Raw genomic sequence first — 22,591 nt, forward strand, 5'->3', positions numbered from 1 at the left:
TAGCGGTACGGCTAGCACGCACGATGCTTTCTGCTAAACGACGAAATGCGTAATGTGGCGTGTTGTTTTTCCGATAGCTGTAAAAACGTCTGCGGTGTCACAGATCATTTTGAGTGCTCTTTACTCAGATTAACAGCCGTGCAGTGTTGCAAATTCGATGTAATTTGTTAAAATTTAAATACGGCGTGACACTTTTGCACTCGCTCAAAATCACGTTTATACTTGTTTAGGTCCTTTGTTTTTATTGTACTTGTTTTAAAAGCGGTTGTTCCTGTTGTTTGTGTTCGCAGAGTATTATACTTGGCGTCCAGTTTCTTTGTTCGTTCCATAATATGAGTGAGGTGTATCGCCGAGTCGATTAAATTTGAGGGTGAGCAACCGGCTTGTCACACAACTGATCTGAAGTAAGGAGTACATCATGTCGAAGAACAGCAAAGAAAAAGAAAAGCCTCTAGAGAGAATTAAGTCACTGTTTGGACTGGGCAAAGGAGGATCATCGTCGTCGTCTACTTCGTTTGCGATTCCCAAAATCGAAGAATTACCAATCACTGCAGAGATTCTTAAGGTACGACTTGACTTTACTACGCTTGTGATTGTGTTACAGCTGGGACATAGAGCTCGTAACTACCAAGCAGACCAATCCCTTCCGATTTTCAAAACATGTGGCATTTTTTCAATCCGAGCTTTCGTAGCTGATTCATTTCTGAACAGTCAAAAAGCACTAACATTAAAAGTGGGTATGCCATGCATAACTACAATTATAATAAAAAAAGGAGCGAAGCGGTCTCTTTAGGCATTATCTATCATGCCTTCAGCATGTGAGCGCTGTGATCAAGTAACACCTAAGTGTCTTTTTGCAACATTTACGTGTGTGTGCAGGGTGTCACACAAAAACGTACATTGTAGCCATGTTTTTGTAGACATTAATTGATTAGTTTTTCCAAACCCCCGTTTTGCAACTCGAAGATACATTTTGCCACAGATCTTGTTGTCAGTGTCCCAGAGACCCATTTCTGTTTTTTCTTCGCGTGTGAAACATGTTTCAATTTTTTTTTCTTTTCTTTTCAGGATATCGGGAAAGAGAGCAGCACACAACATCGCATGAAAGCAATCAAAGATCTCATAGATGTCGTCCGTACCAAGCGCTTGGAAAAGGTGTGGAGCTTACGTGACTGTCTTTACATCCCTGCAGGGACTGAATTATATACGTTCAAAATTTGTTTTGCGCAGAATGCTCCAAAAACATTGTACGTCAACACGTGTGACCTATTAAACCCACGTGCTGGCACGGAAGTGCGCCACCTGGTTCTCGGTTTCTACTGTCATCTCATCCAGGGGCAGGTGAAGATGTGCTCAAATTCTTTAGCATTTGTTCGCATCCTTTGCCACAAACCCCGTAAAACACAGGACACAACTTGCGACAAAAAGTTTTCAGAGACGTACGCAATTTTGCTTATCGCATCTATCCTACGGGCGTAAAATGTGAGAGTTTGTACGCAGTTGACTGAAATGTTAGCTCGAGTGCTGATAAATGAAAAAAAGTGTGGAATAACTGTGTCAGAGAGTATATTCATTCAGAGCTTTCTTCATTATGGTGTTGTGCCATAATATCAGTATCCTCTCGTTGTGTCGATGAATATCGGTGAATATAAAGGTAGAAGTTTTCACGAATTTCGTGACGAAACTTTTTTTGCGAGCATTGCCACTACCTTTTTATTATTGCGTGTTAGCGCCAAACATTTCTATAACTGAAACGCCTCTTGAACATCAGTAGTTTATTCGCGTATCGCTTGACATTGCGGATACATGCTTCCATAAAACCATCACGTATGTCGTTGTTATGGGATTTCACTTCACGGTAAGGCCTCTATAAGCCAGCGAACATGTAGAGGCTGGCTAATTCTCGTTGTTTACTGTTGGCAGCGTCACGATCCTCCTACCTCTCCCCACGAAATATTCCGTAATACGCCCCCACACGAATTCGTGAATTATTAATACCGCAAAATTAACCGCTCTTACGGTAGCTATCGGTGCAGATGGAAGGATAAATACCATCACTCCCATCTTTGTTTACGTTATATATTACCAACCATTATGTTACGCTATCTTTGTGCGTTTATGTATATATCTTTTAAAATAAAATGCGAAGATAAAGTGTCTGAAAGCCGTAAGTTAATATAAAATAATGAATAAGTGAGCCGGAAACGGAAGTTACATGAAAGGGAGTAAAAGAGTTAGTAGTTTAATGCATTTGAATGCATTAAACTACTAACTGTTTTACTCCCTTTCATGTAACTTCCGTCTCCGGCTCACTTATTTATTATTTTATATTTTTTAAATATATATATATTTATACGTTATAGCCACATTTGTCCCAATAACTGTATGTAGTCATCGCTGTGAAGAAAGTGCGATAAAGAGACGGCCCTTTGAAGCCTACACCAGCCTACCAACTTCCTAGCATATATTGTACGCAGACACGACGCACTGATAAAGACATTTAAACTGATCTACGGCTACTGAGATCACGAATCTCGAAGACAACATTTTATTTGCAGTACGATCGACTCGATGTGTCACGAGCCCACTTCTTCGACCTTATTGTGGGACTTCAGAGTCCCGAGGACCTGCAAAAGAGGTTTGCTTTAAATTACGAGAGAGAAAAAAAACTTCTGTTTGCAAACTGTACACATTTGGGGCTGCAGTCCCGTCATTATTCTGTATTCTGTACTAGGCTGGATTTGTTCAAAGCCCTCACGGATAATGGGAAAAATGTCAGCAACTTTGAAGTCTCAGCAGGTGAGCATCTGCCTGTGATTTCGAGGGCTTTATGTGTCTTTTACTTTGAAGTACTAAGTTTAGCATTTTGTAATCTTCCGAATATTCCAGCGTTATTCCTCTTGAAATGGATGCCTGACGTTCTCAACGCTGGAAAGGCAACGGAATTTTTTTCTCTGCTCGTGAACGTAATCAAGTTCAACTCTGCGTTTCTTGACAAAGACGTCGTTACGGGAATTGTGCAGTAAGATATTTTCTGGCCTTCCTTCTTTCCTCTGCTTTCATCCAGTTCACATCATCCAGCTCATCACACCAGAGAGGATAAGAAGCTCTGTTGTGAAGTTTCTTATCATTTCTGGTGTTTAAGTATATTTGTAGATAGTATGCAGCAAAAGGCTCCCCTGTAATTTCCTTTACACCTGACGAAATGCAGTCTACTGCATGAAAGCTAGTGTCATGCAGTAAACCAAGAAAGCTTCGCTGTGCGTATCTTGCTGTGCTACGGAATCAGAATGAAGAAAAACACTATACTTTGCAAATTCTGTACAAATATCTTGTGAGTGTGGATTGAAATGTAAAATTATCACACCCCAAAAGGACGGGGTGTGATAAGTCATGTGGGTCAACTCTGCCTACAAATCTGGAGACCTCCGTCATTGGCTCATGATGTAGTGTGCCTGCATTCTTCGAAACTGTAAAGTGACAAAGTCTTCTGGCATTAGTTGTCATAAAAAAGAGATAACTTGCACAAGTATCGATAAATGCACGCGAGGCACGTTACAAAACTGAGTAATAGAAGTATGTGAAAATATATGGAGGGCAATACTTTGTGTTTGTGAAATGTGTAGGCTATGTTCTTCGCTGGCAGATATATGCCTCTGTCACCGTAGCTTGTTATGTTGTGTTGGAGTATAAACGAACAAAGTGAAAAAGGTGTAATGCCCATCTATCTGCATGGTGTTTGCTGCCTTTACAGTTAATGTACTCTCAGTATTTGGTTTTAATTTTAATCCCTCTTCCTTAGTTACACGTGCATCCTGTGTTGTCGAACAAATTCAGAAAATAGTGTTAAGGTGGGTGTTTTGCGTTACCTTGCCTCTACAAATTTTTCAATTGTGACAAATTTATACGAATTCTTTCAGCTCGGCCTCGATGTCCTCGACAGCATTGTTGGATATAGTACCATATCATCCGATATCCTCCCACATCTGGTTCCGACTGTGTGCCGTACGGTGGTGGTCGCTAACCTCTCAGAACCTAGCTATCGGGTAAGAATGGACCAGTGTCTCCAAGTACGACGCTTTACGGTGTACAATTGTTATAGTTAATATGTGGTTGTCCGAAGTGTTCTGTCTTTATTCTAGGTATACCTGTCTAATTGAATTCTATTTTTTAAAATAGAACACGTAGCTGTCTGCTTTGTTTTGAAAGATTAAATCCTCGTGATTCCATAGCGAGTAATTAATCTGCACCCTTTTACTTAGATTGCTTAGACATGTTTTTTTTTTTGTCACAGATTTTAATTAAAAAATTATTAGAAATTGCAAGATTGCATAAATTTTGCTTTCACAGGCAGGTTATATGGCCAGGTGGGCATGTTGTAGGATGGTGTATACTACTGGACGACTAATAAGCTAAATTAATTAACTTATTAATTTTCTGGGAAATGTCAGATAGCAGAATTGGAGCTACTATTCATTATTCAAATCCATCGTCCCCATTAAGCGTCCCTGAGAAGCGAAGATACCTTGAGATATAAACTCCCAAATTTTGCAAATGAGCCGAAACCAGAACTACGCGCTGCTGGAGCGCCGAAATAGAGAAAGCCGCATGTTCTGGTGTAATGGAGCACATTGGAGTAGGCGCTGGTCTGTTGGCCAGATAGACCGCAGGGCCATGATCGTGTTGTCCCTGTGCTAGAGAAGTGCATAGTTCTGGTTTCGGCTCATTCGCATAGCAAAATTCGGGAATTTGAATCTCAAGGTACGTTTGCTTCTGAGGGTGTTTAATAAGGAGGATGGATTTGAATAATAACTGGCTCCAATACTGCAATCTCTCATTTCACAGAAAGCATCCAGTTAATAAGTTAATGAATGAAATTTGGCTAATTAGTGGTCCAGTAGTATACGCTGTCCAATAGCTTGCCCGCCCTGCCGTATAACTCACCTGTGAAAACAAAGTTTAGGCAACTCTGATAGTTTTTTCATTAAAAATTTTTTAATAAAAAACTATCGGAGTTATATCGGAATCTTATCGGCGCTATCGGAAAACTATCGGACATATTTTTAATAAAAATATGTGTGAAATAAAAAAAAGCACCCTGTATACGATAGATCTGCAGACGTTTTACTATCTGTGCTGCATGTGTTGTTACTCGAATAAGTGTCGTTTTGAATTCTTATCAATCGCAGCTGATGCACAATCTCCAAGGAACGCATCTGGGACACTCTGTCGTGGAGTTCCTCTGCCGGATCCTGGAAGATAGGTTGTCCATCTTGTTTCCAAACATTAGATTATTTCACGAAAAATTCCATCTGTGACGCCTTCAGTAATCATTCCTTCTCTGGGATGGGTTTAGGATCAACTATAGAGACCACACGCTTCTCAAGGGTGCTATGTTCTTTCTGGGAGCTGGCCTGTGGGGCTCTAAAGCAGTGGCAACATTAAAGCACACACCGGCACATGTCCTGCCATCCATTGAGAAGGTTCGTTACCTTTTTCGTATCAGAATTTTTAACCTCTGTGGCGCTAAGCAGGAAGCATACTCCATAATTTTCTGCTGCTACTTAAACAGCTGCTACTTACTGCTACGCCTACTTACACAGCTCAACTTTAAAGGAGCACAGAAAGCGCCTCTTTCACTACCCTTTTTTAAACCAAGTGCCTATTAAAATGCACCATGCAAAGCAATTCATTGGACAGAGGCATCAATATAGCGCAATTCAATTTTAAAAATTGTGACCGTGCGCAACGGTGACGGTGCCCGCAACTAGCCGTCCGGATAGCTTCGACGTCATCATGGTGTAGCCCGGTGATTGGTTTAGAGAAACATTTCTGCTAGAGAGAAAGAAGCGGGAAAAACAAACGCGAAAAGCCCAATTGGAGCGTGACATCGCCGGTAACGTTTTCCGTCCTGTTCATTTCGCCATGCAGAGCGAGATATTTGACGTGGCTTTCTGCGCTCCTTTGAGCATAGAATATTTCAATTTCTTGTATTCTGTCACGTCTGTCCATCCGTAACATCACTACCCTCTCATCCTGGTACGGTGGTGGTAAGGCGTGGAGGTTCGTTAAGGTAAAAGCTACAAGTGAGCAAAGATCTATTCCACATACAATGATATTTGTGAAGTATTGACTGATTATGCTTGCAGTTTTTCTCTTGTTGGTCTGCCCATTCTTATGAGGAGTACATAGCCTGATTAGAACGCAACTATTGTAGACAATCAAAACAGAATCTGGTGAGGGCGGGTTTAAAATGACGCACTCTTTGTGCGTCTGTTCCAGTTTGTTTTCTGTCTATGTTGCCAGAGTGGATGCTATAACATCAGTAACGGAGCATTAAAGCACTCTCTCATAATAAAAGTCAACTCTGTGACGGTTCGCAGGCCCTGGACAGCAAACATGCCGCCGTCGCCTATGAAGCTGCTGTTGCGCTGCACTGGCTAATGTATAATCGACAGGCACTTCTCACTGCTCACGTGTGCAAGTTTCTCCTGGATGTCCTTGCAAAGCTCGTGTGCTTACCGGAGGTTGGTCTTCAACAGCGCACGTTAATGTTTTGTACGCGGGTGTGAGAAAGGGGCTGTTACACAGGTGCAACATGCTACAAACAGCACACAACAGCTGAGAGACTTAGTTCTCGACCTGGTTGCACAAGCCGAGGCGATGCACGACAATGGATCCTTTCAGGGTCCTGCCGACAAGCTCTTTGACATTGTGGAAAAGTGTGTACAGTTTGCACCAGTGAGTATCGTACATTAGCTCATCACTAGAGCTTTCTGCGGTGGAAAATTTACTTTTCCCGCGCAGATTTACAAATCTGCTGGATTCCACGGGCAAGAAAAAACGAACAAAAGAAAGTGGGGCATTCTTCCAAAATCGCGTGCTGACTCTTCCCGTGCACTTTTCCGGCCTTTCGTAACTTTTCAGTGAGCAAAGAAAAACTTGACTCAACTCTGTCAATCTCTCCCCAGTCACTGCAGTCACGACTGATATGGTTCAACCAGCGAAAAAAATTAATGGGATAAAATTAATTGGCAATAAATGGACAAAAATAAAGAAAGAAAGAACGAAAGAGAAACAATATATCACAGATCGATCGAAATCCTTACATAACAACATTCTGTACAACATGGAATGTTCTGCGAAAAATGGACGATTCTGAGGGATACAGCCGGTTCCGTGAGACATGGCCAAATCCGTGAAATTTCGAGGATTCACGAAAAGCTATAGGCTCTACTCATGACCAGGTTGTTGCATACCACGTGCTATGCCTTTATCGTTCAGCAGGAATCGTCTGTGCAACGTCTCATACAATATCAAGCTCACAGAGTTCAGCTTCCCGCACACAACTGGGTCAGCAACTTGTCGCAGCTGGTAGAGCGGTATTTCCAGGCGGAAACTTGCGGTCTCATTCGTGAGAAGACTTTGGACGTTCTGTCATTTGTTCTGAGCACTAACAGACACTTTTACGAGGCAAGTTTGTGCATCGTAGGTTTGTAGTACTGCAGGAAGCGCAATTGTGACCATGGTACGTCCAGGAGGAGCTGCTAGAGAACGTTATCCTTCCTCACTTTGGATCACTGGATTCAATTTCTAACCCGGTGATTGTCACAAAGGCGGTTCAACTCCTCACAGACTTCTTGCAAGACAGCGCGAGTGCACGTAATGAAGAAGTGCTGGAAATAGTGGGAAAAGTGAGGATTTTTTCTGTCTCAGAAATACCATTGTACGGGACTAATCTAGCAAATAGTATTACACATTTTGATCGTATTGTAGAGATAGAAGACTGCGTTTACCCCGCATCAAACTTTTCAGACTGATCACTGTTTTCCAGATGTTTTTTGGAATTTTTTGCGAGTGTTAGCGTCATGTAGAGAAAAAATAAAAAAATCGAGCAGCATCTCACCACATACGTTTTCAATGGCTTATAATCACACAAACAACATCATTTTTCGACTATCCTCGTGTTTGTTGACCTAGAGCAAGGGAGGCTCCGCCTCCTGGATAAGGGCCAATAGGAGGATGCAGAGGGCGGGCACTTCCCAAGCCTCTGCTCTCGCCTAAGAGATTGCACAGCGTCACCATTGTTTTGCGTGTCGTGATGCTTCTGCCACACTCTTAAAAATTAACTTCACCGCATAGCACACTCCTAGCCAACCATCATCTCGAATGGTATCATTACCTGCCCTGATTTGTTAAAACCGGGAGGTGTACGCTTTTTTTGTGACAATTATGAACAGCATAAGTGTCACAAAAAAGGCATGCGTCTCTCGTTTTCAACAAATCAGGGCAGATAATGACATAGTTCGAGATGATGGTTGGCTAGGAGTGTGCTATGTGGGGAAGTTCATTTTTAAGAGTGCATAGCGCGCCAGCCGGAGGGGTCGTCGCAAGAAGCAGACGAATGCGAGTCACCACACGCACCCGAAGCGGTAATGGTGTGCCATCTCTTAGACGAGAGCAGAGGCTTGGGAAGTGCTAGCCCTCCGCATCCTCCTATTGGCCCTTATCCAGGAGGCGGAGCCTCCCTTACTCTTGGTCAACAAATGCGAGGGTAGTCACGTTATGCATTACATAATCCTCTTCTTCTGTATGTTGGAAGTACCTGTGTGTTGTGATATGAAAATGAAGCGCACGCAGGAAAAAATGGCAGCTTTTGAGCAAGATAGGCCATAGAAAATGCAGGGGGTGAGACTTTGCTCAGTTTTTAATTTTTGCTCTACATGGCCAATAACACTCGTAAAAAATTCCAATAAGACTCGCGACAAATGGTCGCCAGTCTGCAAAGTTTGATGCACGATAAACGCAGTGTTTGTGATGCGATTGAAATGTGCAATGTTTGCTAGACTAACCCTGTAGATGTATGTACTTATATGTGGCCGTCTATCAGGTTCTGAACCATCCATCGTGGTCGACAAAGCCAGGATCAGCCGAAGAGGTCCGAGTGATCGAGACGACCGCTCAGGGGCTCATAGATGTCTTCAAAGTATGCTGCCATCTTTAAAATGGTTTTCATTTTATTATTGACGCGTGTTCCATAACGGTGCTTCAGAAAAAGATGAGGGTTGGACCTGAGAGCGCCATTTTAGCCTACAAATTGCTCACAGACCACTTGCTGCAACAGTACGGGCAACCAGAGCCTGTTGATGACTTGGCACCTGTGAGGCTTGTGGTACGTTATGCTCTTATTGATAGTGCACTGTCACTAGAGGCACTAACCTGTTTAGTTTGGGACAGATCTGCTTCTTTGCCCGCCTTCATGCAGTTCTCCAGTGACTGTACTGCGAGACTTTCATCTTGACAAAGGCGTGATACAGTCTCCTTCTGTTCTCTTTGTAGATACTGAATTTCTTGCTTTGTATCCGTCTCGATGAAGCTTGTCAGCTTGGAATCAGTGACGATGATGGCGTTCATTTCAGTCCACACCTTCTCCCTTCAACCAGGTGACACAACCATATTAAGTGTTTTTCTCGATCCACATCCTAATCATCACTCATTTTGAGCAGAGAAAGCTTGAGCGATAAAGCCAGTCAGGTTGCATCATCCCCATCTGCAGGAAGTCCAGTTGTAGAACCAGCTCAGCTCAACGTTGCTTACATGAACCTGGAAGATGCATTCAAGGCAGTGGTTGCATGTGTCAAGCTGGTACGCGTGTTTCTTTCTTTCTTTTCTTTTTTATGCTCATTGCTCGGCGTTAGTAGTACATGAAGAGAAAAACCATACTTTTAGCGATTGTAGCCATAAAAATGATTTCAGACAATCGCAGACGACACAGAGCCTTTACATGTTAACAATGTGAAGCAGAGGCGTCGTTTAATCTAGACTCCGATATTCAGACTCGTAGTTTAAAGTGTCCAGAGAGAGAAATATTTTTATTGCAAATATCTGCATCATCTGGCATGCAAAAGAAGTTTGTAGTAAATGTCTAACGAATGTCTTGCACGGTATTGCGGATCATTATCAATTTTCTCGTAAAATATCTATCGCAGAAAAACGTACGAGAACTCGTAAGAAATATGCAAAGCATGTACAAGCGTGTTGGCATTGTACTTTGCAGACCAGGTTGGATTTTCTGTCTTCTTTATCGCTCAGGAACGGGAATGGACAGTTCTGTCATCAGTGTTGCAGCATTTGCCAGGTCTGATGAAAGATAGGGGCTTGGTGCTCTGCGGACAGTGCTCCATAAAGAAGCTCTGCCTTGCCCTGTGTTCTCTTGTGAGTAAATGTTCTCAATGTGTAGCAGTACTAACTGTGACTTCACCTACCTACATAGTTAAATGGACAACCACAGTTTGACCTCACACCTAGTCCCACAAAATGCAGGTGGCCGACAAAGGCAAAAAGGCCTTCGAACAACTTCGTAGAGTCCCACCAGGGGTGGTTTCGTCTGACCTCATAGTGCTGGTTTTCCCTGTCCTCGGAGTCCTAACTATCTACCGTGGAGAACTGGACAGCTACGTTGTGGTAAGTCATTAGTGGGGAAGTTTATTCCCAGTGGTGACAGGCATGGAAACCATAAGGTGACAGGCTAGAAGGAAGAGAAAGCAAAGGATCTGCTGTAAGGAAGAGGTTTCAGAAAATATGGAAACAGAACCTGTACGTGCAAACGCCAGACTACCGACTGGATGTCAGTGTGGATAACGCTGTTAGCACCCACACAGTGCCTGTAACCTCTGCAACTGCGCTACTCGAAACAGGTGTATCCTAACACATATTAAGTACATCCACGAACATTGTATTTGTGGGAGAGAAACGTCTTTGCTTCTGAGCGTTTAGGAGATTATGGCATCTACACTCTTCCAGCAGTTAACTGCACAACGAAGGATGGCATGCCATTTTGGTTCATTAACCACTCTCAATTGTGGCTCCACCTAGCTGGACACTTGAGCTTACCTACTAGATGCACTGGATCTGCGCATGTAACCTTTGTTATCGCACCTCACCTGCACACACCGCAGGTCTTGTGATTATAGCCACTGATATCTCCCGTATCGCTGTATACTTAGAGGTATACGCAGGTTTGGTTATACCTGCAAATGAGAATTAATGTCTCTGTCTACGTCCCCCAGGTGGAGCCAAAATTGACCCAAAGAATCCAAAATGGTGTCAAAATGTGTCATTCTCTGCGTCGATAAGCCTGGAATAGCATTTTTTAGGGACAGTTGTTGATGACACAATGTTCCTGAGTGGTTTGCAACATAACATTTTCATCATGCGCATTTTTTCCCACAAATGCAGTGACCGCAAATCCGTGGATAGACTCAAGATCTGCGCGGGTGCGGATACACCTATTTCAAGCAGCGCGGTTGTAGATGCGGTCGCGAATCTGACACACGCACGTACAGTGCGGATGCAGATACTGTCAGTGTTGTCTGTACTCACCTCTGACTATATTGATAGTTTGGCCATCGTATCATCAATCATGTTTCAGAGAATGTTCATCAGCAGCCTAGAAGTGGGATTGGTATCTAAGTCTGCCTGTACCTGCATTCGAGCTCTGATGCTGGCAACACTGGAGATGCCCGATGCTATGTACAAGCTGTTCCCTGATGTCCTGCAGAAGTTGGCTCAAATCTCTGCAACAGTGGCTGTTGCTGTGCCGCTTCTTGAGTACCTGTCAAGTAGGTTACTGCCATATTGAGAAAGTGTGCCTTCTGAAAAGATGGGCTAAAATATACCTCATCTTACCTTATCTTGAAGAATGAACCTTACCAGGGTGGTACACAAACATCATTTATCAAAGTTGAAGATTTCACACATTTATCCGAGGCTTTAAAATTTAAACCTCATCCTCATCTCGCAACACTTATGCAACATATTTTAAGAAAAGATCTTCCAGGGAACAGTAGTGCAAGCGATACTTCCCTGACGACCTTTTTATCGTCCGCGCAACGCATTACTGCAATTTTCTGGAACAGTGTGGTAGCTTAAATTTGAATACGATCGTGGACTGATTTTTCAGCCTCCAAAAATGAGGACACATATAACAAAGGGAGCCATTAAGTTATCAGTGGCTTTGAGCAAGATTTCATATTTCAGATGTTATCAGAATTCCTCAGCTGTATGTCAGCTTTGTGGAAGAAGAATACAGAAAAATCTTCGCTATTGCCCTGCCTTATACAAACCCTGTCAAGTGAGTGTCTATGATTGTCGCGTGAAGTACCTAATGTCCAATAGCCTTACATGCGTGTGAATTTTCTGTATTGCAGATTCAATCACTTCACTGTTGCGCTTGCTCTGCATGTTATTGCAATGTGGTTTCTCAAGTGTCGTATCACGTTTCGCAAAGACTTTGTGTCCTATATCATCAAGGTAAGCATCACTGATCTCCTGTAACTGAGTCGTTTTACCTCGTTATCAAGAGGGCACTTTGTTATCTAAAGAAGATTGGATTTTCTTATCTGGCACACAGTTAGTCCTTCCTATGTACAGGGCCTTTAGCAGATGCCCTTTGTTTCCAACTATCTAGAAAACACTAAGTTTTTTACTAGAGGACACCTTTAATGTGTTATTCAGAACATGCTTTAGCCTTCCTATAATAAAGAGGACACTTTTTAAAAATTATTTATGTGCTGGACACTGACCTTGTCATCTGGCTCTTCTATAATGAATGAAACTGGCACCACCCATAAGATGTGGGTAATGCTATTAGGGCTGTGCGAATATTTGACACGTCGAATGCGAATAAAATATTTTTGGTATTCATATTCAATTTGACCATTTGATGTTTGTCGCTTTCGAATGAACCGAATATTGTTGAATATTCATTCGAGATCTTCCGACTGCACAAGCTGTTTGCAACCCTGCACAGACCTTCTTGCGCACGTCGGGTGTATCACTCACCAAGTCCCCGAAAAGATTACTCCACAGCTCCTCGTCGAAACGTACATGGCGAAACGTACATGGCGGATGGCTAAAATTTCACGTAAATGTTGCGTATGGAATGTCCGCGGAACATATTGCTTCATGAATAAACGTTCTTCGCAAAGGCAACACGGGGGAGCAGTACGCAAGAGCGCTGCGTTGTTTGCACTCTCGTGCGCAATCGCTATTGGCACTATGAGCTGTATGCTCTCGAATGAGTTTCACTTTAGGGCACACATTGGTCCTTGTTGTGCTAAGCTTTAAACCTCTCCGTATCAGCAACCAGGCAAGGGTACATGTTAATCACACACACAAAACCCGACACACGTACACGATATCAAACACTGTTGCAAAGGGTCAGCTGTGTTTGAGATTGTGTATGTTGTCTTCTTTCTTCCCTGTCTCAGTTTTTTTTTTCATGTGTTTCTCTTCGTGTGCTGAGAGTACACGAATGCTTCATGAATCATAACGCCAACACTGTCCAATGATGCACACTTTGACAGCTCCTACAGCACTGCATGCAAACAGGGGAGGAAAAAGAGCCGTAAGGGAGTATTTGACACACAGGCTGTCCGTTACTGTGGAGTACAGCACTAGTAATCAGGTGCTACAAATACCAGCAAGTACTACGATGCCGTTCCACAACCACCTCAAAACTGCATCCCGGTATCCTAAGCGAGTTTCTCAAAAGCAGGAACTGCGATCATCGCGGCTGCACTTTCGGGTGTCATGAGTGGGGTGGGAAAGCAATCTGTGCCACGTGAGAGAGCAGCGGTTTTGATAGGGCTCGACCTGCATTCTTTCAGCATTGTGGAAGACGAAGTGCAGCTGTGTAGGATATATTTAGCTATACCTGCCATCGTTCTCCAGTGAAAACGTGTTTTCTTCCGCTGCTAATCTTGTTGCTGTGCTGGAATACCTGCTTCCAGAGTAATCTATCCGTACTGTAGCTCGATAAGGGTGCTTCTAAGGTTATCAGTATGTCACCATATCCATGGGACTGTACGTAACGCTCTTTGCAATAAACAGAGTTGCTTAGAGTATTTGTGTCATATTTTCTCTTTAGTATTCGATTTGATACTCGACATTTTTACTATTCGCACAGCCCTACATGCTATGTCTCTATATGCTTATATGTTGCTCTCTATGCTATACTTCTAGACCCGAAAGTTTAGACACGCATGGACACACAGAGACAAAACGTCCCTCTGTTGTCCGTGTGTGTCTGCACTTTCATTTGTGGATGGAATACCAACATGCCCAACACTTAATCCTTCCACTATACTTGTATATGGTCGTGCAAAAGATGAAAATCACTTCTGAAGCAAGCGGATGAAGTACTTGCTCAAAACAGAAACATACTACGCATAAAATACTTTTCAAATACACAGTCAAAATAACATCTATACAGAACTTGAGATCAAATCTGGACCTGCACCCTGAAGACTCTTCCCTGGATGAGCTGGCACAACGAAAACGAAGTAGCAGTCTCAATGATCCTTCCTCTTCCTCTGGACAGCCACGAAGGTATGAAATCAGGTGTCTGTTTTAGTTGTTCGTGGAAGTGATTTTTGGTTGAGCTGTAGCTGCCGAATTGGATGGTGAAGTTTATCTGTGTGGGCATTCGGAAGTGGCATAGCCAAGGGGGGATTGAGGGATCATTCCCTCCCACCCCCATACACACACACACGAAATCATGCCTTTGGTGGTGCGTTTGAGAGAGGGAAAAAGGGTGAAATCCTACTACTTCATGTAAAGTTCCTGTAGAACCTTATTTTAAAATATTTTTTTTAGCTGTGTTACTGGCATTCCGTAATGCTACCAAGTTATCCCAGTGTAAGGGAGATAGCCAGAACTGTGTAACGTGCTGTGACAGAGTACGAGGATTGTTACCGGAAATGGTAACAGGAGCAAGAAACGTTAGTTACCCTGTTTTTACGGGAAACGTCAATAAAAACAGAAATGAAAATATTTTCATTTCTAGAAACCGAAACCAAAACGAGATCCAAGGGCGGTAATGATAATGGAAACCAAATTCATGAACTTGTCTTTCACTGAATTTATGCACATCATCAGCCTTTTGTAGAGATTTGCAAGTATTGTACTGAACGTAAAGCTCTCCAATCAATCCACACGAATTTCCAACTGTTGACCGCAAACGGTATCAAAAATACGTAGCTTGGAAACGAAAACAGAAATGAAACACTGGTTCTGGAACAGAAACGGAAACCGACATTGAAACTAACTTGGAGGCGAAAATGAAAACAAAAGTCCAATTATTTTTTTTTTATGTGCCAAAGACAGAAATATAATTTTCATTAACAAGCCCTACAGTTGACTTTCTGGGAGCCATATAATTTGTCCAAACTACCGAGCAGTTAGTTGCAGATTGCAGTTTCTCCAAAGCCTGTATGGAATTTAGCTAAAGAGGAAGCTCCATCACAGAGACTGCTTATCTCGGCATGTAAATGGAAATTTTGCAAGTGTCGGTAGTTCCGAGACCAACGCTGATCCTCATGATTGACGGGCACGTTCGCCTCGACACTTAGATGCCTTTTACCGTTGTCATAGCTCCACCTTTGCTGTACGCTGGTTGAGTAAGTTGACTACTGCTTTGCCATCTTGCTCACACAATTATGCTGTTAATGCGGTTGTTGGCACCGATTACTGACATGGCAACGGCCTGAATCGCATCCTGGCAGAACAGCTTTCTGACTTAACGTTGAGGATAACACATTGGTAACTCCTCGCACAAAATCCACCGGCATTATCTGTGGAACCGTCGAGTACATCCACTCATGCCTACGTGCTGGCTTCAGTGCTACGTCGGCACAACCACTGCATAACCTCCCTGATATGCCACAATCTGAAATACATATACACTCTTGTGGCTTCTTGATGATCGGAAGATGGACACTCCGAAAATGCAAATGTCGAGCTCCAGCCTAAGTGTGTACAAAACATTGAGCTATTCCTTGAAGAAGCGGTCCCGAATATTGGACTCGAAAATACGGGACTTTATCGTATTCAGTTGTGATACATCCTGGAAGGAGTTCTTTCTCATTGCCATCGCACAGGTGCAACAAGTTTGGAACCCGAGGCAGTCCTACGAGTTAATTTAAAAGTATCATTGATGCCTGGACAGCTAAAGAAAATGGCTGAATACAGTATTGACACTGAATATGAATCAACTTTTCTTTTTCTTTTTCCATAAGTTACTAAAACAAATCTTAAAAACTGAGCATTTTATTATACAATTTTTTTAGCATTCCATATATGGTATCGTTGAAAAAGGTTTTGACTTCTGTCACGCCTGCGGTATTTTTTATGAAGCGAAAGAAATACTGGACTTTATGTATATTGGTTCTGTGGAGAGTTGGATGGTGCCAGTTGGTGTCTCAAAAATCGGAAACTTTTTGTGAATTTTGAAGTGAACTTACAGTGGATTGACCCCACGTTAACCAAAGCAAAAATTTGTGTGAAACCAAAGAAGTGTGTTATCTTCCGAAACGCAATTTAGTCCAACACATTTCTATGTGTTACTATTGCATTTACAAACTTGCGTGCTCAAAAATTTGTATGTAGCCCTTCTCTGTTGTATTGTGCATACTTGAGCATGCATTTTCCTGTAATGCCTGCATTAGAGCCCCGTACACAACGAAGCATGCTGTGAATTGCACCATCGTGCCACACACTAATCATTTTATCGTGAACTAAATTTATTTGTGTCACTTCGTACGCATTTACGTCTTTTTGTATGCCTGGTTTAACATCATCGTCTATTTTTTTTTTCCAATCCATTCCTTTTCCTTCTTATGGCTCTCTGCGCTATCTATTAAACGGCTATGGCACTTTGCTATTGCACTCTGACATTATCTTACGCTTGCATTTCATCGATATCGCGCACCTTGCCCTTTTTTTACAACTTTCGCCTACCCCCCTTCTCCCCCTGTTGGTAACTATTCGCTCCTTCCCTATCCTTTTCGACCCAATCATTGCACTTGGCATGCTCCCCAAACCCTCCAGGATCGATCCTCGTCACTCAGTAGCGAGCGTAAACTACAGCCCCGGTGCATCGTCTTCCAGCGACACCGCCCTGCTCCAGGAAGAATTGCTGGAGATGTTTGTTGACCTGATGTCACAGTACTCCTTCGGCATGTGCTCGTCAAACCCCAAACGGTGAGTACCAACACCTAGAGCACTGTATGAACTGGTTCCGCAGTCTCAGTTTTCAAACTGGGTCCAGTTGGAGAATTTTGCTGGGCTTTGAACATGATGGCAGTTGATGTTTTGAGGCTAGAACACATAGAAAGGAACACATGACGAACCCTCGGAAATAGCTGGGGACGTGTGTTAGTTTAGCTCAATTGGTAGGAGGCCTGGACCGGCAATCCAGAAGATGTGAGTTCGAGTCCTACAGCTGGCTAACCTTTTCAGTGTCTTCCTTCTTTCATCATTAATTTCTTAGGCACTTGAGGCTTTGTATGTATTTGTCCCTTCTGTGTGTTCCATCCTCAGGACATCAATTGCCGTCATGTTCAACAGATGCCGTTTGCGTCGCCCCGTCGTGTGAGTGTATGTGCAAGTGAGGAAACGTGTAAGAGTGAAAGTGGAGTGAGTGAGTGAGGGAATGAGCGTATGCGCTTGTCCCTTCAAATGACGCACCCTTGGAAGTCACTGGAGAGGTGTGTTAGCTTAACTCAATAGACGAGTTCAGAAAATCCCAAGGTGCTTAGTGCCGCTTTGAACTGTGGGAGTTTACTAATGCGAAAGAAACGGGTGAAACAGCCGGCTAACCTTTTCCTTCTTTCATCACCAATCGTTCACATGATCATCCAAATGGGTTCATTGCACAAAAACAGCTCAACTAAAAAGCGAATGTTTTTGTTTGTTTGTTGAAATTTTTGTTATGGGTGTTACGAAAACAGTAATAGGCTAAGTCCCGATTGAAGGTTGGTCTTGTCATTATAAATTTGCGGGGATGTGCTTGGAAGGGTAAGGAATAGATGGCCACTACAGTCAAACTCCTTTACAACGAAACTCAGGGGACAGCAAACAAAATTTGCAGTAAAGGTATTTTCGTTAAAAAGGATGTCCATTATTGGACCTATAGGGCTCCAGCGGGACCGCAAAAAAAATTGCTGTAGTGGTATTTTCGTTAAAAAGGTGTTCGCTATAAAGGAGTTTGACTGTAGTATAGACATTTTTTTTTCCTCTCCCGTTGCAGGACACCAGCGTCTGAGCACATGGTGAAGAACGGACGCTCCATGACGTGGCTGGTGGGTCGGAAACTCGTTACTGTAACGACGAGCGGCTGCGGCAACCGTGCCTTCCGCGTCGGCATGTGTGAACGCTGCTACCGCACTTGCCGCGACTCTGCAGAAGACGACGACGGTACGTTACGTGTGCTTTGCAACTACTATAAGACAGATGCCTCAACAGTTGGTTTCCATGCATCCGATGGAGATCACGAGATAGATGGAGTTATTCCAATACGGAAGCGAAGCGATGATTTGAGCAGGCTACTGTTATGTGCAAACATAGTCTACAGTAGAGTCCTGCACAGCCACGGGCCAAAATATGCCAGTGCCCGGCCCGACAAACATGTTTCTGAGACTGGGCCAGGTCACACTGCTGATTCCACAAAATGCAGAACTATTAGTTCGTACGATCGTGTGCTTGCATCATTCCTGCGCATATATTTGCAAAAACATACAAAGGACACTGCGTTATGCGTACGATTCGACACACTCAAAGCCACTTATTGCTCCTCGCGTATTTCACAATCATGCTTACAAAGCTCGGTGAGGGGTGACCAAGAATGGTTATAAGAAACACAAACCCAGAGGTGAATGCTCTACTGTGTCAGGTTTCTGGTCTGTGTCTGACTCTGCATAGGCTTCAACATCAAACTTGTCGCAACAGATGGCGAGCAACTGGAGAAAGCTCAGCTTCGGCAACACGAATATTTGAACGACAAGCAAGGTAGGCGTAGGCATCAGTCCGACTTTCAAGGAAGATCTGTGGGACGTGCTGTACCAGGAAGAACCAAAGATGACCTTAGTCTGCGTGAAGTCACTACGGAGCAGCAGAACAGGTAGCCAAACTGTTACCCCCTAACTAGGTGTTCAAAATGTAGCTATCTGGGACGCTGATCTTGTTAGCAACCATGGTTAGACGTGTGCGCGGGTGCGGTTATGCACGTCGATTCGTGCAGGTATCCGCAATACATCGTGCTGTGCGGATAAAAGTGTAACATCTTGAAATGCACGCAGAAAATGTGAGCAGATATCCACATTTTATCCGCAAATAAGCATTAGTATCTCTGTCTGCGTCCCCCAGGTGGTGTCAAAATTCACGCATCGAATCGAAACATTTGTAATATATTTTCGTCGTTTGACTGTTTCCTACAAATACAGTGACAGTGGATGCGCGGATGCACTCAATATCCGCACGGTTGCAAATACACCTAATGCTAGTGCAGTTGTGAATGGATCTTACACACGCGGCTACAGTGTTGATGCGGATACCATCAATGTTATCTGCACTCACCTCTAACCATTGTCTCGACTCTCGTGGTCATCATTTACTGTATTTATGGAGTGGCCGAGTTCCAGGTAGAATTACGAGCCGCTTCTTTCTGTCCACAATGCCCGGTGTTTTTTGCCGACGCAGCACTGCAAACACGGAGCCAGTCCTGCCACCTGCGGGAGAGCCCGGAAAAGTTCTAACGCACGTGTGCAGCTGCTGGTGCATCGGCTGGGCCGAAATATTCGTAAGAAGTGCCACGGGCAATGTATCTTGGATGATAAGGCTGCAGAACAACATGTTTTCCAAGACCTGCAATCCAGTAAGTGTGCCGCCACGCAGCGTCTACAGCACCTCGTAACTCGGTTTCATCCGCAGGACTTTCCACTTCCGGATCTAACCTCCATCTTCCAGCACCTTCAACTTGAGGGTGACGAGCCAGAGAGACCTCCAGTCTCGAGGTCAACGTCGCTCGATTGCGGCCTTAGTGTACAAGAAGAGTCGAGAAGAGATTCGACGACATCGCACTCCAGCGATGGCCTAGATGGGGAACAATCTATCAACTACAGCAGTGCTGAAAACCTTTGCGTCAGTGAGTGATCGAGCGGCTATGATCTGTGCCAACTACCTGCCTTTCAACATCTCCTCGTCTGTTGCGCATATTGATGCACAACCTCTGTAGGGCGACGAGTATTTTTTCTGAATTATTCCCGCGACACACGTAGCGTTATTTGTGTTTCACGTCCCCTATTTCTCATTGGCACAGCGAAGCGATCGGCATCGCCTCTTCGTCGGACAAACTCCAGTCCAGAGGTGCCGGGGCACTCTGCATCCTCACCAACTACTCCCGTCGCTGCAGCAACTTCTCCACGATCTTCGCACGTCAGTATTGCCACTATGTTGCCAACTTCGAGCGTAACGTCACGACCCCTGAGCCCATCCGGCCACCCCGAAGATGAACAGACGCGACTGTCTGCGCTCAGAAAGTCTCCTCGTAAAGAAGACCGGTGAGAGCCTGGTCATGTGGAACTTGATTAATTAATTGACTAATTAATTAGACAATCTAGGAAACGCTTCGGGGCCAAACATGGTTATGGGTCGGGTGCAGCTTGACTGAGGTACACACTGAGGTACACAGCTCAGCCTTGCTGCTCTGTTGAGTATTTTGCCAGTTTGGCATTTTATTTATGCAATGGAAGGCACTGTTGGTGCAGATATACTGTTTTTTTTCTTTCTTCTTTCTTTCTTTTTTTTTTCTTCCCCCGTTACAGATTTTTAATAATAAAAATGCTCTAAGAGCAGTGCACATACAGGCTTTGCAGGCCGATTATATGACCAGCAGAACATTCTTGCGTATGAACGGTTCCTCTTCAAGCAGCAGACTGGCGAAGACTACAAGACAAAGAAGCGCATGAAGGCTTTGTCTTCTTCTTATTTTACGTATCTTAAAATTATTTGCCACTTTATTCTCGTTGCACATTTACGTCATTCACATCGCCATCATTATGATCTTTTTGAATACTGAACTATACTTCCTCGTGTTTGTCCAGGTATGAATCCATACCCGAGGAGTCTCACTCCACGGCTCGTCTGCGGCCGCTCTCCAAAGCACATCTGAAGCTCGACTTCTCCCATACCAAGTTTTCGTCAGCCGCAGGGCCAGCAACTGCCGAAGTTGTCTTACGACCTCGACAGGCACTGAGTCCACCTGCACCCCGTATGCGGAGTTCAAATTGTAAGCGACATTTTTTTAGTGAGTACGGCGCAGTCTCCGTGAATTCGAACTTGAGGGGTCCGCTCTGAATTGGAACTTGATGCATGGGAGACGTGTCGTGGCTCGCTAGGCCTTGACGCACGTCTGCGGTCACACAATGGTGGAGATATTAGAGGCTCATTCTTTCCAGAATATTTTAAATACGAGCTTACTTTCGTTTCTTAGGCAGCGGCGTTTTTTTAATTTTCACGATTTATCTGCAGAGTAACAGACTGGGCAGCATTATGGACATAAAATTTGGGGGCATAATACGTCCTCAAACGTATACTTTAGCTTTCCGACACTGTTCTTATTTGTTTTATCTTCGTTACAAACCCCGAAGTTTATCTTGGCGAACCCTGTACATTGACTCTATGGGGCATTTGACGTCTATGTTCAGCGCTATCATGGGCATGTGGATTTGGAACAGGTCTGATCGTAGTGTTCTGTGTATGCGCACTGCTGCATTTTTCAATACCGATTCACTGAATTGTAGCCCACGACAGCTCTCGCATATGTGCCACTGACAACATTTATCTTCACGTGCTTCAGACAGCGACACAAGTCCGCTTCGCGGGACGCGCTATGTTTTTCGCAGATACTGCTTCATGTCGTGGCGTGCGCAGCATGGACTAAGAACACTGACGCACATGCTGAAACGCCGTTCACTGCTTAGCGCCGGAGCAAGAAAGAGTTCGGTATAATTTCCATTGTAGCTCCGTAACGGAATCAAAGGTTTCAATTATGATAACGAGTACGAAATTAGCGTAGCCTGTACCGTAACTTGAAGTAAACTGTTTTTTGCATTTTAGTGCCCCTTTAAAACCACTAAATTCCTGGCACTCACACTCATGTTTGGGTGGCAACGGTCACGTGACACATGCAGTATCTGATGGTGCCAAGGCATGAAACTGACCAGAAAATGTGCCAAGTGGATGTTTTTGAGGTTCAAGTTTTCAAAAAACGTTTTCGTTCCCAGTGAGAAGTGACGGAGCATCGACGAAGCTTTCACGTGCCAGTTCATTCCGAGACAGGGGACACACTGTCTCAGGAATGAGCCCAGTTGCCCAGCAAGTTGCGCTTCCAAACGTCTCTTACATAGACATGTACAGGTGTGGCATGAACCCAAAGTAAGCTCCCCGATGATGATGAGCCTTGGTCATGTGACTTTTCCCACTTCTGTGTTCTTACAGCTTCGTATTCCTCCACCTGTACAACAATGCCTGGTTCAGCAAGCACGCTTCTGAACGCCCCATTTTACTCCCAGAATCCTTCGTTGTAAGTAAGGACTAAGTGAAGGGGGTCCTTATTTTCGAATCATGCTTCGTGTGCCGAGATTTTTCTTCTCTCGCCACTAGGAACGCTCTTTGACTGTGTTCGACTACCTGCCAACATACGAGACGCACAAGATTGGAGTCCTTTATGTCGGACCGGGACAGGTAGTGT

The 22,591-nt window shown here is 43.9% G+C and overlaps 1 protein-coding gene across 3 annotated transcripts in view; it reads left to right on the top strand.

Moving 5' to 3' along the window:
* The window catches only part of LOC135392161 (tuberin-like), a 26,160-nt gene continuing 3,569 nt past the window's right edge, over window positions 1-22,591 (top strand). Inside the window, exons 1-34 of one of the 3 annotated variants that reach the window (XM_064622861.1) lie at window positions 1-565; window positions 1,069-1,155; window positions 1,231-1,341; window positions 2,559-2,638; window positions 2,735-2,799; window positions 2,890-3,022; window positions 3,803-3,851; window positions 3,921-4,046; window positions 5,190-5,263; window positions 5,357-5,483; window positions 6,384-6,527; window positions 6,592-6,741; window positions 7,285-7,473; window positions 7,539-7,694; window positions 8,891-8,986; window positions 9,053-9,172; window positions 9,340-9,443; window positions 9,507-9,645; window positions 10,093-10,215; window positions 10,324-10,464; window positions 11,432-11,621; window positions 12,040-12,133; window positions 12,210-12,312; window positions 14,276-14,391; window positions 16,951-17,043; window positions 18,092-18,258; window positions 18,790-18,961; window positions 19,540-19,714; window positions 19,771-19,984; window positions 20,159-20,399; window positions 20,943-21,127; window positions 22,125-22,275; window positions 22,339-22,423; window positions 22,504-22,584. In XM_064622861.1, the coding sequence (XP_064478931.1) occupies window positions 419-565; window positions 1,069-1,155; window positions 1,231-1,341; window positions 2,559-2,638; window positions 2,735-2,799; window positions 2,890-3,022; window positions 3,803-3,851; window positions 3,921-4,046; window positions 5,190-5,263; window positions 5,357-5,483; window positions 6,384-6,527; window positions 6,592-6,741; window positions 7,285-7,473; window positions 7,539-7,694; window positions 8,891-8,986; window positions 9,053-9,172; window positions 9,340-9,443; window positions 9,507-9,645; window positions 10,093-10,215; window positions 10,324-10,464; window positions 11,432-11,621; window positions 12,040-12,133; window positions 12,210-12,312; window positions 14,276-14,391; window positions 16,951-17,043; window positions 18,092-18,258; window positions 18,790-18,961; window positions 19,540-19,714; window positions 19,771-19,984; window positions 20,159-20,399; window positions 20,943-21,127; window positions 22,125-22,275; window positions 22,339-22,423; window positions 22,504-22,584 (4,428 nt within the window). In that variant the 5' untranslated portion in view covers window positions 1-418. Of the gene's footprint in view, window positions 566-1,068; window positions 1,156-1,230; window positions 1,342-2,558; window positions 2,639-2,734; window positions 2,800-2,889; window positions 3,023-3,802; window positions 3,852-3,920; window positions 4,047-5,189; window positions 5,264-5,356; window positions 5,484-6,383; window positions 6,528-6,591; window positions 6,742-7,284; window positions 7,474-7,538; window positions 7,695-8,890; window positions 8,987-9,052; window positions 9,173-9,339; window positions 9,444-9,506; window positions 9,646-10,092; window positions 10,216-10,323; window positions 10,465-11,431; window positions 11,622-12,039; window positions 12,134-12,209; window positions 12,313-14,275; window positions 14,392-16,890; window positions 17,044-18,091; window positions 18,259-18,789; window positions 18,962-19,539; window positions 19,715-19,770; window positions 19,985-20,158; window positions 20,400-20,942; window positions 21,128-22,124; window positions 22,276-22,338; window positions 22,424-22,503; window positions 22,585-22,591 lie in introns of all 3 variants that reach the window. The other 2 variants (XM_064622859.1, XM_064622860.1) reach the window with 2 other exon arrangements.

Source organism: Ornithodoros turicata, chromosome 4 (assembly GCF_037126465.1).
Source record: "Ornithodoros turicata isolate Travis chromosome 4, ASM3712646v1, whole genome shotgun sequence".
In the NCBI taxonomy this organism is placed as follows: domain Eukaryota; kingdom Metazoa; phylum Arthropoda; class Arachnida; order Ixodida; family Argasidae; genus Ornithodoros; species Ornithodoros turicata.